The following is a 16,506-nucleotide window of genomic DNA, read 5'->3' as shown; positions in this document are numbered from 1 at the left end:
GTGCGCAGGCCCACCAGGCTGGGAGGCCTGTGCGTGCGGGGAGCTTGGGGGCGAGGGTGTATTGTATTACTGTGCCTCGGCCCTGCCGTGGTGAGGATCAATCCAGCGTGAGCCCGGAAAGGCTGCTCTTATTTGGATTGCCCTCTCCCTTCCCTGCCTGCCTCTGAGGCCTTTCTTCAAGTCCTCAATGTCCCCCCCCCAGCTGTGGGACAAGTGACAATTGGGCTCTCCTTCCTGGCGAGCCCCAGGAGGCAGCTGGCAGGCTGCAAGGCAGGCAGGCAGGGAGTGATGGATGGAGGACTGGAAGGATGGATGGATGGATGGACGGATGGATGGATGGGTGGGTGGGTGGATGGCAGGGCCATGGCTGGGAGGGGGGACGGCTGTCTGGCGGCGTGGTGCTGGCCCCGGGGGAAGGGGTGGGGGGCCGGGTGGGTGTGACCCGCTCTCCCAGTCGCCGCCGCGGACCGCCCCGCTCACAAGGTGCCTGAGCCGGAGAGAGAGCAGCAGCGCAGCGTCCCCGCCGCCGTCCGCAGCGCCCGCCCCGCCATGCCCAACTTCGCCGGCACTTGGAAGATGAGGAGCAGCGAGAATTTCGACGAGCTCCTCAAGGCGCTGGGTGAGGCGCGGGGTAGCCCGGCGCCGGTCAGCGGGCAGCCCGGGGCTGTGTCCCGCGGGAGGGGGCCACGGGGGGGCTGCAGCCGGAGCCGCGCTCCGGTGCCCGGTGCCTCCAGGGGCAGGCACCCGGGAGAGCTCCGGGCGCCGACCGCGGGCAGGAGAGCCTCCCTCCGGCGCGGGGGAAAGCTGTGAGCCCTGCCCGGAGAGGGGCGATCGCAGGCACGGCACGGTCAGAGCCTCACCTGCGAACGCTGATGGTTCTGCCACGGGGATCCGGGCTGCGTCTGGCCCGGCGGCTCCTGCCACGCCGTGCCGCGGGGATCCTTGCAAGACCCCGCGCTTGCCGTCTGTGCAGAGCCTGCCGGAGAGCCGCAGCTCCCTGCCGCGGCGGGCTGTGCGGAGCTTTGTCGTAGGGCTACGCGCGGTGCCCCGGGGCCGCGCCGCCGCTGCGGTCGCCGCCGGCCTCTCGCCCCCCGCGATCTGCGTGGTGCTGGGCGAGGTCAGCCCAGGGCACGGCTGGCGACTTCAAGCTCTGCTTCCTCCCCGCTTCGCCCAGGTGTCAATGCCATGCTCAGGAAGGTGGCGGTGGCTGCTGCCTCCAAGCCCCACGTGGAGATCCGCCAGGACGGGGACCAGTTCTACATCAAAACTTCCACCACTGTCCGCACCACTGAGATCAACTTCAAAATCGGAGAGAGCTTTGAGGAGGAGACGGTGGATGGACGAAAGTGCAGGGTAGGAGGAGAGCTGGGACGTGTGTGTGTGTGTGTGTGTGTGTGACCAAGTTCTTTTTAGATGGGACAGACACAACTCCTGCTCGTGTCCCCAGACAGTGGCATTGCTGCCCTCCGCCCTCTTCTTCCCAGAAACACTCTTTGTGGGTTCTTGGTGGTCACCGCTCCTCTTGTCCCTCGTCCGGCATTCTCCTTCTTGCAGGGTAAAACTGAAATCTGAAGGCAACAGAGCGTGGCAGATCCCAAAGGCAGAGTACCTGCTTGCCAGCTCCTTGGCTGGCAGGGTTTTGTCCAGCTCTTTTTGCTTCCCTCTCCCCTGGAGACCTCAGCTGCAGTGAAACCTCTGTCCCTGACGGGAACATGGGGAATGGTGGAGCAAGAGAGACCTCAAGTCAGGATTTAGCACACAAACCTGACATAACTTTTGTCCTAAACTGAATCAGCTGAGTTCACAAGGAGGACCGCAGACTGTTGGTCGTTTGGGGCTGAAATCCTCTTTCATTCCCTTGCAAGTGCATGTCTCCAGTTTGCTGATCAGATAAGTCTTTAACAGTGTAAGACAGACTTTCAGCTAGTGTTACACCAGCCATAATTACACCATCTCCTTGTGCAGAAGTGCATTAGAGGGCGTTCACTGGAGTGTTTTGGGCTTGATTCTGTGTGTGAGCCCCTGCTCCTCTACCTTTGTAACCACTTCTATGGCCGTGGAGGGGGCTTTAAGTTGGCAGCCTCTGACACCAGCTTCTCGCTGGTGTAGATACATGGGATCCGGGGTAGTGGAGAACTGGGCTGTGATCATAGCTGTCTTTTGAAAAAAGTTATCAAAGGCATGGGTTAGTTATCCTTTCCTCAGGCACTTTACTCTCACACTTATAAGAGAAGTATATATAAAACCCTATAAAAGAAGTATGAATAAAGAGTATCAGAATGTAGTCCCAAAGCAGAATACAGTTTTAAAAGTATCCTATGATGGTGAAATAATCTACTTTCCAAAATATGATCTCTGCTAATTCTTGGGCCAGCTTCTGAGACCATTTGTACCACTACAAATTCAGAACTTACTATCTCCGGTGCAATTGCTGTGAATTTAAATTTATGAAAAAGGGAGGCAGATTCTGGGAGTCAGTGAACATTTAGTACATCCACTTGATTTCTAGGATGAGTTATCATATATTTAACAGTTTGTTCAGGAAATGTTGCTGGCTTTGTTAATTTATCTTGTTCGACAAAAGTAGTATTTTAGTGTCTTCATGCATAATGCATATACAATAAATGTGACCCGCTTTCTAGAGAAGGATTTATTGCTGCAGATGGAAAAACAATAATTACGGCTGTAAGCTATGAAAGTTGGAAAAATCTGAAAGAAATGTGTTTTGTGAAGTAGTAAATTTTTTCCATGTGTTGTGAAATTATTTATAGTCTACTCTCAGGAATAAGTTGTACTGCTGTGTGTATATAACCAAGATGTGGCCACAGAGCAGAAACTGACAGATAATAAAATAATACTTCAGAATGTAATTTGCAATATCTGGCAAAATTGCTGACTGGTGATAGATTTTGATACACTTTATGGAGTGGAGGGTTTTGTTCTGCCAACTAACTTGATCCATTGTTCATACAGACAAAGAGCGAGTCATATGTAGTTGTACTGCAAGGCGTAGCTTTTATAACTGCCATTTGAGATGGCTTGTTGGCTTAAAAATCCTATTGTTTTGAAAAAATATTTATAAAGTAAACAACTAATTTTAAATCAAAGTAAAGTTTTTTTCCGTTGCAAAGTCTGGGAAGTGTTAACTTGAATTTATGCATACATATGCACACACACGTATATGTATATGTGTATGTATATTTATATATATATGTATAGGTATATAATCACAGACTAACAAATGTCTCCCATGTGCTAGTTATAAAGCGATTACTTGCACATTCATTACAGGGCATCCTTCTGCACAGCTGTTCCATTGCACTGTAGAATAATAGCTCAATGCTAGAATGAAAAGCAACAGAGTCAGGGCTTGCCTGTTTGTGAAAGCTAAACAAAATCCTATGGGCTTTTTTTATTTTTCAGTGGTTTCATAGTTATTATTGAAATGCTTTGAAAAATGCCCAAGGGTATTTCAATCTCCAGACCCACAAGCTTAAAAAAGTAATATCACAAACACTAGAATTCTGACAAAGTTTCTTTAATTTAGTTGTGATTTGTTCTAGTTTGTTAGCACAATAAATGTTTAATATACAGTTAACTTGGCACAGTGCCATATAGCATGAAAGGTTGTAAGTGACAAATACTGTATTATTTATGACCACAACATGATACATATGATTCTTTATGCTTTTACACTAAGGGGACTCTGTAGTGATAAATAACATGTCAGATCAAACCACTTGTGTACAAAGATGCTTGGGAATGCAGACACTACATTATCACGTTTCTAAATTATACTTTTTAACATCAAGCATTTTACGAAAACTGGGTGGCTTTCTAATTTGGAAACAAATGTGGATTTACACTGAAAAGACACATTTACCTATTTCCGAAATGCCCCCTCACACCTTAATTTTGATTTCACCACTTTCCACTGATGTCTTTTTCCCTTTGCCTTCATCTATCTATGTGTTGCTCCTTTACTGCAGCAATTATTCTCGCTATTGCTCATTGTTGTCTCTCTGCCTCATGCTACTGGGGAATATAATTAATGTTATTCATAATGGTTTTCTTGCCTGCAGAGTTTGGCCACTTGGGAGAATGAAAACAAGATCTATTGCAAACAAACTCTTATTGAGGGAGATGGCCCCAAAACATACTGGACTCGAGAATTAGCTAATGATGAGCTGATTTTGGTAAGAACCTTGAACCCACCCAATACATGCACCATATTAACAGTTTTTTGTTACCGTGTAGTATGATTTACTATTTTTCCTTACTTAAATCCATCTGGAAAACTACCATTTTCATAATCCTCTACAGTACAATTCATACATAACTTTTTTTCCTTTCTTTTTAAATGTTTTTTTAAGAACAAATGAAGATATATGCAGGTTCTCACTTGCATTTTATTGCTATAACTTTTGCCATACTTTTACTGGTAGAATAATCACAAGTGGGCCACTTCTGCTCTGTAAATTCACAACACCACCAAAGAATTTGCTTGATTTATTGCAGATTTTCTCTGGTGAAAGTGAGATCAAGGCATTTGACCTCATTTCTGGAGAACGTTCTTTTTTAGGCATGTGCATAATATTTTGCTTCTTATCCGCAATCACATGGTGTATAGCAGGAAAGATGTGGCATGTTGTTAGCATGCTCTAATCTCAGTCTGTTTATGAAGAACATATAATTCCTCCCCCATCTCTGCCACCTTTCCCAATTCCTTGATCATGTCTGAATCCAGTTCAGAATTGCCTTCATGAGTTTCTCAGAAATACACCGATTTGCACATTTGCTGTCAGCCAACATCCCCTCACTCCTGTGTGACCTTCCCTATAGCAGCTGGGTTACTGTTGGCATTCTGAGCAGCACCTCTGCAACTGCCTCGCCATTTACGCCATGAATCATGTGCAGTTTATTTATTTATATTGTACTTATTTCTGTTAAGAGTTGAGTTCTCTTCACTGAATACTTTCCTCAGTAGTCCCTCTACATTAACGAAACAATATCCAGAACTGGATAAAGACACAGTTTCTCTAAGTTACAAGTAGCACAGTTCAGCCTGAGTTCCAAATCATTTTATTGCACGTTCTTACTAGTGAATTCCAGATAAATAGTTGATTAGACTGTTACGCCTCATCAGTTTGGGCATGGAAGACAGGCTGCTGGAGCGACAGGTAAGAAAACATCAAAGCAGGGAGGTTTTATTTCAAGCTATCACACTAACTAAACCTCTGCACTTTAAAAACCAAACAGCCTCCCCAATGTTTCTCTAAAGCAGTTGGAGCTCTGTTTTTAAGATGGCATCTGAAACAAAAACAGGACCCAAACCTAACCAAGTATAAACAAAAAGCTTTTAAGGTGTTAATATTATTCCAGACATCCTGGAACTGTTCACCCACCCCTTATGAGGAGGTGTATGCTGTTAGTGAAATCACGCTGGTTTCTATTGAATGAATACTCCAATTCTGGATAATTTCTTTTGACTCAACCACTGGAATTCTTTATATTATCAAAAAACTTTAGGAGGCAAAGTACTTTGATCTCTGCTTCACATCTTTATATATAGTGCAGTGGACAAAATATATTCTCAACTATAATTTTTCCAGCTTTCTAACAATACATTTCTGTAGTTTATTATTTAAGCAATGAACTAGTGAGGCAGCTGTTAAACAAAGTGAACTGCTCCAAGCAAAGCAAGAAAGCCAGTCATAATACAATTGCCTCCTGCAATCAGCAATGTGAACTTACCCTGCTGGGGAAGAAGAATGAGATTGGTTAAGAAGCCAAAGCGATTCTAAGATTATAAAGCCATCTAACCTTTTTTCTTGTATAATACAGTCTGTTGAGCTTTTCTGAATTAATTATTTTTCAAATTAGGATATAAATTAGAAAAACTTCCTTCTTATTAAAATATTTCCATTTATAGGAACTCAATCACAACTCTTGATAAGTTATTTTACTGGTTAATTTCCTTGCCATTAAAATATACACATTATTTCTAATCTGTATATGTCTAGATTCAACTTCCAGTCATTACATATTGTGTATAAAAGAACCTAAATAATATGTCTAAAGTTTGTTATTGCAAATACTTCTCTTAACAACACTGATCAAGCCACCTCTTGGAAGAACCTTCTTCTTGTTAAGCTAAACCATTGGAAGACCTTGAGCCCTTCAATATAAAGCAAGCTTTCCTTGAGTCATTCTTTCAGTGCTTCTATAACCCCCTCCAATTTATCAGTTTCCTTTCTAAACTATGAACACCAGAACCACACATACTGTTTTGCTAGCAATCACACTAGCACCTGATGTAGTGGTGACTTCATCTCCCTACTCTTATCTGAAATTATTCCGATTTATATGCGAACACTTTGTTAACTCTTCTTTGGGAACTCAGGCTCAGCTGATCGTGATCCAAGTAATCTTCCTGATTTCTGATTCCCTAGACTGATCCCCTTCCCCTCTCCTGCAAGTTGAGACTATGTTCGTTGGTTACAATGTATGATTTTACCATGGCCATTATGAAAATATAATGTTTGCTTCCAAGTGATCCAGATCATTCTCTCTGTCTTTTTAATATGATATGCAGTTCCATTCTCCTACCTCTTTTCTGGAGCATAATGGCCTCTTTTGCTTTATTAAATATTAGGACATTACTTGGTCCTCAGGACAAAGATTTTCAAGCCCCTTGTGACATTTGATGGGACTGAATGTACAAATCTTTTAAATACATGGGTCAACATGTTCAAAATCTTCTGCCACCCTAAAGCTCAGCAGTGAGGTGTTTCTGGGAGGAATGGTGGTGAGTGTGAGGTCTCTGGTCCTTTGGAGAAGTTAAGATAGCCAAAATTAACCCTTCTGGGAGGCAGCAAAGGGTTCTACTGTTTGGAGGAAGACAGAAGAGGGTAAGGGAAGCTACATTTTCTTGTCTGTGGCCCCTAATTTTAGAACCCCAGAATATTCCCTCCAGACCATTATTTGGGCTTTAAAAGCTAAACTACCTGAAGGGATTGGCTGAGGTATGTTCCTCAACTATAACAGGGAACAAAGTAGGAATAGGAACTCTTAGTGAGAAGACCCTGTGATCCCTTTTGATCTCTTGCCTCTCAACTGTGTTTGGGTTTTTCATTACTCCAGTGAAGAAAGATTCAACGTAGATTATTTTATCTTATGCTTGGAAATTTTCCGTGGATCTGAGTCTGCAAACCCCCACTTAGATCTTACTTCTTCAAAACTAAGATCACAGTGAGAAGAAGAGATCTTTCTTTGTCTTCTCCTTTCTTTCTTCTTCCATCCTCCCAGCTTTGTTAGGGTTCTTTAGGACCTGAAATTCATTCTCATTCAGTTTTGCTGCCCATATCACTTCAAACATTTAACAATTCCCATCTTCACGCTTCTCAAACCTCCCTACTTACCTAAGAAATATTTTCTGTTCCTTTACTCTTTCTGATGTGCTTTGGTAAGCTTTCCCTATTTTCATTCTGGCAGAGCGCCTTAAATAAGCAGAAGGAAACCACATTCTTGTGAACTTCTAGATGTCTGCAGCTGGGAAGCTGTCTTTATGGGGCAGAGCCTGTGATGTAGCAGTTTAGGAACTCTGTAAAGCTGATACTTATTCTCACAGTCTCTGCTCTTGTTTCTCTGTCCAAAGAAATCTTTCAAGAAGTCTTGAGTCTCCTTCTTAGCTATTACATGCATTTGCAGAAGAAATCAAGAAAACACATACCCCATTTGGAAAAAGTTGCAAGAAGGAATCTAGACTGTTAGACTGAGGCATAAATGGAAAAAAGGCTTGGGGCAACAGGCAGGGGGTAAGGAATGAGTTTTACTCTGCTAATACTGGCTGCATAAATGTTGGAGCTTTGCCACATAATTTTGATCTAATATTCTGCATTGCTTAGGGGGTCCATTTGATTATGACATTTTCCTAGTGGAAGGATATATTTTTCTCCCCAACACAGCATGTTAAATAAAATGCATTTATTATCACATATAATAAAAAAAAAATCACTGTTGAATTGTCATGACTACCACAGAGCTAAAATAGAAACCATATTACTGTATAATTATCAATCTTTCGTGCATCCTGGCAGAAGAATTCCTTATGTTCTTCGAAGATATTCCCTTGGAGCAATATGATGGTCTTCCATGTCACATCATGTCCTCTGGTACACAGATGCTGGGAACAAACTATTTAGTTAGCAAAGGTTTTCTTTACCTTCAGGTACCAGTTAAGTTTGCCTTTAGTTCTCAGCTCCTTGCAGCATGGAGAATGAGATTATGTTTATTAGTAGCATAAATAATATTTGGCTCATACAATGACAGATGTAGGTCTAAAGTTCTGTTAGAAAGAGTCCTTTCAGCTGCATAAGGGAAGAAGGATCAAGCTCTGCTTTATAAAAAAGATGCTGTGAATGTGTTAGAACATTGCAGCTACTTTCATCAGTGCTGTTTATTCTAATCTGATCTGATGCACTTGCTGGGATTTCAGTGCTGCATGTTTAGAAGTACTGAACAATGTAGATAAAAAAATTACACGGAATATGCAAGCAAGGAGGGGTGAAAAGGATAGATCCCCATCAAAGTCCACATTTGTTTGTCTTGACTGTATCTTTAGATTATATTGTACCGTACTTTAAGACTGTAATGCATACAGAGAGTCAGAATATCTGTATTTACAACTCCACATTCATAAACTATACTTGGATTAGCACTTGAGCAATCAAGATCAGAATATAACACAAAATATATATTTCCTTTACTTGTCTGAAAATTAAGATCTGGGATTAAGTCTATTCTAATATGCTTTTTCTTCCCTTTTCTTTTATACTCTGTAATGTTTTTGCTGTTGCTGTGTGTTTTTGTCAGGGACGTTAATGAGCTATCAATCACTTGTGTAAGTCAGAAGAACAAAAGGTCTGCTCTTTACAAAGTTAAAGGATGCTGCTTCCAAATGTTAGCTGTTCAAATGAGAAACATTTTTATTGAAACTTTATCTGCATTGCTGCTTTCATGGCTGCTCATGCCTCTATAGATTTTAGTTTAATCTATAAGACACAAACATTTTAAAGTGGATGATTACTGAAGAGGGGCTTTAAAAACAGCCTCAGACCACATTTTACACAGTTCACGTATCACACAGGGGTTCTCAGAATCAATTATAGCAAGGGTCAAAGATCAGAACATTAGGGGGGGTTTCAAGCATGGTTTCTATTCTACATTCCCTCCCCAGAAAAATCATGCCGTAGGTGATTAAAACTGGTGAACTGTGGAGCCTAGATGAGTGAGTGAACATTTTTTAAATGATATTGCTGGCTTCTAAAATTAAACATAGTAGGTGAGAAGGGTCAATGCAGATTTGGAAAGATACTTTGCAGCTGAATGCTGAGATTTGTGATGTGCCTAAGCCTTGTATTGAACAATGTTAAACTACCTAAGTGTTTAACTTTTCTATAGTTTTTGGAGAGTGTTCTTAAATAAAATCAGTTATCAAAAGGAGGGTCTACTCATACTGAGGCCAGTGGGGGGTTTTGCTGCTGACCTCATTAAAGCAGCCTTGATAAAAGTACAGGAGCCTGTAATAATGCATATGTATGTGTTGCATGGACCTAATGCTTTAATTTACTATTTGCCACGAGCAGATTTACAAGGGGGCTTAGGGATCTGCAGCCCCTGCTCACTAGTACAGCCTGGTCTGGGTCACATCCCAAACATATAAGTAGAGAAAGAAGCCAAAGTCATTTGCATCTCGGATGCATCTGAGCCTGTATATAGCCTCTTGTAATATCAGTTCTAGCTTAGATGTTTGCTGTGTCCTGGCTTTCAAGACTACTGCTAGGAGATACCATTGTCTCATGTTCTTACCTCTGTCATTCATTTGCTGCATGACTCTGAGGAAACCGTATAATATAGCAGTTCTCAAACACAAATACCAACATTTAGGTACCTTGATAAATGACCTGATTTTGCATGGTCCTGTTGACTGATATCCTGCAGAAAGTGAGGTTGTATATTGGGTGATTTGCTATTAATATCCAAGTTTGAAAGTGGGGGCTGCACCTTCTGTGACTATGGCCCCATAATGATCAATCTCTTTCATAAAACATTACGGGAGTCAGGAGGAGAAAGGAAATATGCAATATGCCTTTATTGTGAAGATTTATATCTTTATTCTGGATAACATGGAAGTTTGCATGTGGACAAAGCCTTTTCTGAGGATTCATTTAAGTCATATCTTCTCTTCTTCATTTGTTTGCTGATGTATTCTGTATTCCTTTTGCAAGTTACCTCTGCAGGTTGGTCAGTCACGAGCAGGTAATAGGGGATTTTTGCATACACTGGCAGAAGGGATCTTTCCCAGGTGATTGTTTCAATTTGTCTTCCTAATTACACTGTGCACTCCACTTATCACAAAGGCTCCTCAGCAAATGTTTATAAAGAAGGCCTTCAGAAAGCAGATTTACTCATACAGTAATATATTACTGCCCTGTAATTCTCTTTTAATCTCTAATGATGTCAGTGGTGGTCAGATTTTGAGTGAACTGAGAGAGGTCAATTTATTGGATTATCCCCTTGTGCAGGGCTTTGTTTGCAGTGTGCTTTTGGACTCTTAGCTACAGATTATGACCAGCTAAGTGAAGAAAACAATTCTGTAATTTGCAGTCATTGCACATTTAAAATCCTATTTTAGATTAGATAGAAGCTTTGCCTGTAGCATTTTGTAAGATAAGTGGGGCCTTTGCAAGCTGACGAGAAGGTGGTGTTTGAAAATCCTGCATCTTCTCATTAGATTTGAATTGCAGTTTGGTAGTGTTGCACTTTATTTTAGTTGCTCTGGTGAAACTTCGCCACCAAATAGCCAGGATCGCTCGCTCTCTTTATTAGGAAGTTCTACTCCTTTGGGTCATGGAAATCTTTAAAGTCTGCTTGTTCTGACAGGAACTATCACTTCTTTCCAATCTAGAATTAGAACCATAGACACTAAACTGCTTTATCCTACCCCTGAATACAAGGATTTAAGTATGAAGGGTAGAGGAGTAACAGCCTTTTGATTTGGATCTTCCCCTGAGCTTGCGCCTAGCTGTACATCAGATGTTTCTGTGAGTCACCACAAGAAAAGGAATGCAGCAAGTTTGAATACGTTCCTCTTTGCTTTGTTTAGCAACATTTAGTGGAGTTTTATCAACAATGCTAGTAAGTTACAATAAGATAGGGAAACACCTTTTACCTAAGTCCACATTTAAACCATGTACATAACCATGACAATCAAAGCCATTTATTTATGTGCTTCAGTATGGAATTAGGTTGCTAATCATCAGAATGGGTATAAGGTATAAAATCTAAGTGCTAAAAAATGCAGCTTATTGCTGAAACAGGTCAGAGGCCACATAACCTAAGCTGGGTCTTCAAGGGAAGGATGCCTGGCTGTTTGAGAAGTGCCCAGTGGCTACATGGTACTCCAGAGTAATTGTAATTGGGCTTTGCATGAATTTTATCTCCTTATGATCTAGATTTAAATATATGATTGTGTTAAATTATAGTGGTTTTCCAGACTGTGAGACTGGTGTGTTGCAGAGAATGACAATCCTTGTATATAGCAACTGATTAAGACTACTGTGTATTTGGGTTCCCCAGGTATGTCCATGTTGTCCGCACTTAATTTTTATCCTGACAGAGCAATTTGAATGCAGTCCTTTGCCTGAGATTTTCAAGAGTCCAGAAGTCCAGTTGGAGCTGGATGTTGGAAATACAAAACGAACAGCCATTGCACTTTGTCACAAGCATGTCAAGTTGTGACTCTGTGAGTGCACAACAGTCAGTCTGTGTGTACATACAGTGGACTTGCTGCCTCTGCAATGCAGTTGGGATGCACCCATACTACTGAGCTTTCCCAGAAAGTTACTATTTCTTTTTTCTTCCTCCACAAATTTTTATCTTTATTTTCACACTCCCTGCTGTGGGTCTTGCAAGGAAGCTCCCAGTCAGACTACACTGATGTCTTAGGAGCAAGCTCTGCCCAGAAGCACAGTCTCAGAACTGGACACTAGAATTTCAGGCACTCAGACCTACAGTGGCACCCCAGGACAGACTTGCAGTATGGATCACATCTATTTCAATCTACTCTTCCCTGCAGTGTTCCCTCTCAATACAACTGCTGACCTGTGTGAGAATTACTGCTGTTGCACAGGTTTAGGGGAAGGAGTTTGTCTCTTAGTTTCCCGAAAGAATAGACATAAATTTACTAGGGAGGTTACAAGAGTTTTGGCAAACTGCTGCTGCAGCCTTTCTCATTAGAACCGGCTGATGTGGCACCCACTCACATCACAAGATGTGGCTGCATATCTGTGCAGCTCCAACTGTCAGACTGGGGCTGTGCCAGCTCTTGAAGAACACTACACAAAGACTGTTTTACTATTATTTATGATTTGTGTCGAAATAGCAGCAGGGGACCCAAACTTCACTGTGCTTAGCAGTGCTTGAATGTACCATAGCAAGACAATCACTGTCACAGTGACCTTCCAGTCTCCACAGACAACCTCAAGCCCTGGATGGTCTTGACTCTGCCTTGCTTTCTCTGGCAAAGCTCCTGCCGAAATAATTTCGCCTTTGTGTATAATTTTGGAAATGTTGAAGGAAGCCATAGTAAGGGTATTTGCAGCTGGTGCTGTGGGCAATAGAGAACTATCTGCGTCCTTTAATGTTCATTTTCAGACATTTTCATGTATAAGCTAAAAATGTATATAAAGATTGATATGATAAGCTCTTTATATGCATAAAAACAAAGCCTGTATCTCCAAAATACTAACAGACTTTTCTCCTCAATAAAGTGAACAAAATATAAGCCAGAGTCAGTTTTAAAGCCAAGTCCTTTCAAAGAGATGTTGGCCAAAACAGGTGTAGAAAGCATTAAAATCAAATAAAGTCCAGCTGAATTTTCATAACACACTGGGGTAGGTCTTTATATGGAGTAGGTCTATATTATATTTTCCAGTGAGACCTTGGCAGTTATTACAGCCAAACATCCCACCTCACAACTTGTTAGCGGTGAGCTTGAAACTGTCTGTCAGTGTAGCTGAACGTGAAGTTTTTTGCAGTCAGTATTTCCTCACTCTTGTACCCATTATTTCCTTCATGTTTAATTGCTTGCTTAGATTTTAGCCTGCTAGATCTGAAATTATATGCAAACACTTTGGGGTTTAGGTGGCTGTCTCAGACAGCTGCCATAATCACTGTCCTGCCTAAATGTCCTGATAATCTGTACTGCAATATTGCTGTGGTAGAATTGCCTTTTAAGTGCAGAACTACAGAGCGATTGAAAAAAAGCAGGCTTTCAGATGCATATCTGAAACTCTGTTTCAGTCCATGGTATAACATCATGTAACACCAAATCTAAGTATCTGGAAAATCAAGGTACACTGAGGTACTGAACCTGGTATAAGAAATGGGATGATAATGGCACATAGTCTGTAGTAAGTCAGTGACTTTCAGATGTGTAGTGATCAAGCGTTTGTGAGATCTCATAGATGTTTAGTCATGTGAAATGAGTTTGTTCTCCACTACATTTTTCTCCATTACGTGCCCTCATTTCAGACCCTTATCACAGTTAAATCCACTTGTTAAGGTCACAGTATCCTGAAAGAAGGTTGTGATTGACACTGCCCACATTACAGCTTGGGAGAGAGGATTTTGGTATCCTAGCATGGTGTGTCAACATCTTGCAGCAGCATTATGTTTACAGGTTATACGTATACATTCTCCTGGTCTTCAGCATTGCTCCACTGACTCCATTTGAACTACTCTGATTTATTCCTGCAAATATCAAAGAATACCTTTTGAACATGTCATCTGAATTCCACCCTCAGCATTTCCAGTTCAAAGTGCTGCAACTGTTTCTAAATATAACAACAGTACATTCCAAATTCTCTTTCTTTTCTCATGTTTATTTATAAATGCATGCCAAGAAACTATAGAAGAAGGGAATTTCTGCATCATTTATCATTCTGACAAAATTCATCGTGCCTTGGAAAAAAGGTCACTTACATTGCATTCCTCTTCCAAAATGACTCCTTTCTTTACTCTCATCTGTCAAAAGACATAGGAAAATGTATTTCTGCTGTAGAACTAGCTCCTATAGTAAAAATAACATTTAAAAAAGGTGTTAAATGTTTGCTGGTTCCATCTCTTCTGATTGATTTCTATTTCTTTTCCAGACCTTTGGTGCTGATGATGTTGTGTGCACAAGAATTTATGTAAGAGAGTAAAAACATCAATGTACTTGTCATCTGGGATGAAGTGGAGAACTGTGAAAATCCCCAGTATAATGAGTATCTGTGTGTGCTGTTACTAATGCGGTGTTTTATGTGACCGTGTGTGTTATATCTGAACCCATATCCTCTGTTAAGTGTATTTTGCTTTCATTTTTCATTGCAGACACTATTCCTTCCCACTTTTATGCCATCATTTTTCGTGTCTGCTTTGTATTTTGTAGTTGTCACTTGCTATGGTTTCATCAATTATTAAACTTATTGGGCATAACTCACAGCTGTTTGGGGGTGTTTTTAATAGAAAACCCAGCAGTGCTTTGGTTAGGACCGAAACACTTTTTACCCTCTGTTGAAGTCAGTGTGGAGTTTCACTGCTGTTGGCTAGCACTATGCTGTCAGGGAACACCTCCTAGGGCAACACGAAACGCAGGAGAGCAAGTGAATTGCAAGGCCTTTTGTGGAGCTGCAGGCTGCTCTCTCAAACCCAGAGCTCTGCTTCTTTCCTTCTTTCTGTCCTGTCTCCTTGGGAGAGTTGCTGAGGAACAATTCATGTATCCTGTGATTGCTGGGACTGTGATTCAGCAGAACCAGACAAGACAAGGAGAGATCTTTACCCTCTTTCCTGCTGTGTCTCTGAAGAATGCCCAAACTTTCCCTGTTGAGACACTCATTATCCGAGTACAAAACCCAGCTGTATCTACAGGACAAATAACATTGTGATCATGACTAATACTTAATTGTCCTCACACCCAAGCACCTCAGGCCTGATCAGAGAGCCAGCAGAATCTGACAGACTTTACTTGTTCGGGCTATAAAAAGACAAAGCTGAGGAAAGCTGCTTTTCTCCTACCTTCTCACCTGCGACAGAGAGAACTTCCAATGGCTTCACTCCCTCTCAGTGTCACAGCTCTCACTTTTGGTGACTCAATATTTCATTCTTTGAACAACTAAGTATTTCACAAACCAGGGCGATAGTTCAAGAATGAAGGAAACACCAGATTTAATATATTTATTCTGGCTCAGAGTTCTGGCCACAGCACTATCAAGTATTAGATTCAAGCTGCACAGACATTCCTCTAATGAACCAGAAACTCTTCTGTTCTTCAGCCTTGGAAATATCTGGAGATTCAGACTAGGAGCACTACTTATTTCAGTGCAATATCCAAGCTTATCTGACCAACTTTCAGCTTTGCAAGAATAATTTGTCTGCTTCATGTCACCCAATCATAGAAGATTTTTTTAAGAGGTTCAGTGTTAGCAGAGTATATGCCCTGTTCACTGGACTGTGCTCAATATTCAGAATGGGAAAATAGGTCCAAATCTTGATCATCTCGGGACATCCATGGGAAACAAATTACTTTGTCTCTATCACTTGCATAGCTATGCAGAGGAATCCCCTTTGATAGGATTGTCAAACTGCTATGGAGAAATCAGCCACCTGTTCTACATGCTGCAGTGTGAGCTACCGCAGCACGACAGGAGAGAAACATACCATGTTTTCTGTCTCCTCTGCTCTGACAGGTCACAATTTCTGTGCCATCAGCACTCAAGATACAATATTGCAGTTGAAAAGGGGGATCTTTTCCTTCCACACTCTAACCTTAAGCCAAACCCTGCTTCCAAGACCTTGGTTCAGTTGGTACCAATTAAATACACTGCATGCTAGCTCACATTGAAGCATGGACTGAAATTAGTTCATTGTGGTTTGGATGCAGCTGAAGCTACCCCCCGGTAAGAATGAAACCATGAGGGGGAATGACAGTGATCTATCTTTATTTTCTATCTTAAGATTCAAATTAAAATAGTTGGGTGTTTTTTTCCAAACAAATTCCATTTCAGGAGTATCTGGACGTGCTTGTGCAATCAGCTGTGCCAAAGGGACTCCATAAAAAGTGCCAGGCTGAGCTAGCTCAAAGCTTCTCAGTGATGCAGACAAAACTGTGTCTTGCCACATCAAGGCGGAGAAGTAAATAGCACTGTGTTGCAGGACATGCTGGCACATGCCATATCCTACAGCAACAGGAGCCCACCAACACTGTAGAGTGCTTTGCCTCCACCTCCCAGAAGGTCGGTGGTGGATGTGGGGGCTGGTACAAGCTGATGAGGCAAGTAGTAGAGCCAAAGCCAGTAGGTAGCAGGGCTGTTTCGCCATTCCAGAAAAATGCTACTCTTAGCAATTACCTTTTCTGCCTGTGTCTAAAGCAGCCCTGATGCACGGTTTGTGAGGGTTCAGCAA

The 16,506-nt window shown here is 41.8% G+C and overlaps 1 protein-coding gene across 1 annotated transcript; it reads left to right on the top strand.

Annotated features, from left to right (window-relative positions):
• The first annotated feature begins 500 nt into the window (after positions 1–500).
• Positions 501–14,545, top strand: CRABP1 (cellular retinoic acid binding protein 1). Its single transcript, XM_050903495.1, has 4 exons — positions 501–619; positions 1,175–1,353; positions 4,083–4,196; positions 14,217–14,545. Exons 1-4 carry the CDS (start codon positions 550–552, stop codon positions 14,265–14,267), a joined length of 414 nt encoding a protein of 137 aa, XP_050759452.1. The 5' UTR covers positions 501–549; the 3' UTR covers positions 14,268–14,545.
• The last annotated feature ends 1,961 nt before the right edge of the window (positions 14,546–16,506 follow it).

This window comes from Gymnogyps californianus, chromosome 11 (genome assembly GCF_018139145.2).
Source record: "Gymnogyps californianus isolate 813 chromosome 11, ASM1813914v2, whole genome shotgun sequence".
In the NCBI taxonomy this organism is placed as follows: domain Eukaryota; kingdom Metazoa; phylum Chordata; class Aves; order Accipitriformes; family Cathartidae; genus Gymnogyps; species Gymnogyps californianus.
This window is presented reverse-complemented; position numbering and strand designations above follow the sequence as displayed.

What these genes read in the sequence shown, in the direction of transcription:
- CRABP1 (XM_050903495.1), top strand. Translation starts at nt 550, where the DNA reads ATGCCCAACTTCGCCGGCACTTGGAAGATGAGGAGCAGCGAGAATTTC. An exon ending in CGAGCTCCTCAAGGCGCTGG is followed by an intron (nt 620 to 1,174) that starts GTGAGGCGCGGG and finishes CGCTTCGCCCAG; the next exon opens with GTGTCAATGCCATGCTCAGG. An exon ending in TGGATGGACGAAAGTGCAGG is followed by an intron (nt 1,354 to 4,082) that starts GTAGGAGGAGAG and finishes TCTTGCCTGCAG; the next exon opens with AGTTTGGCCACTTGGGAGAA.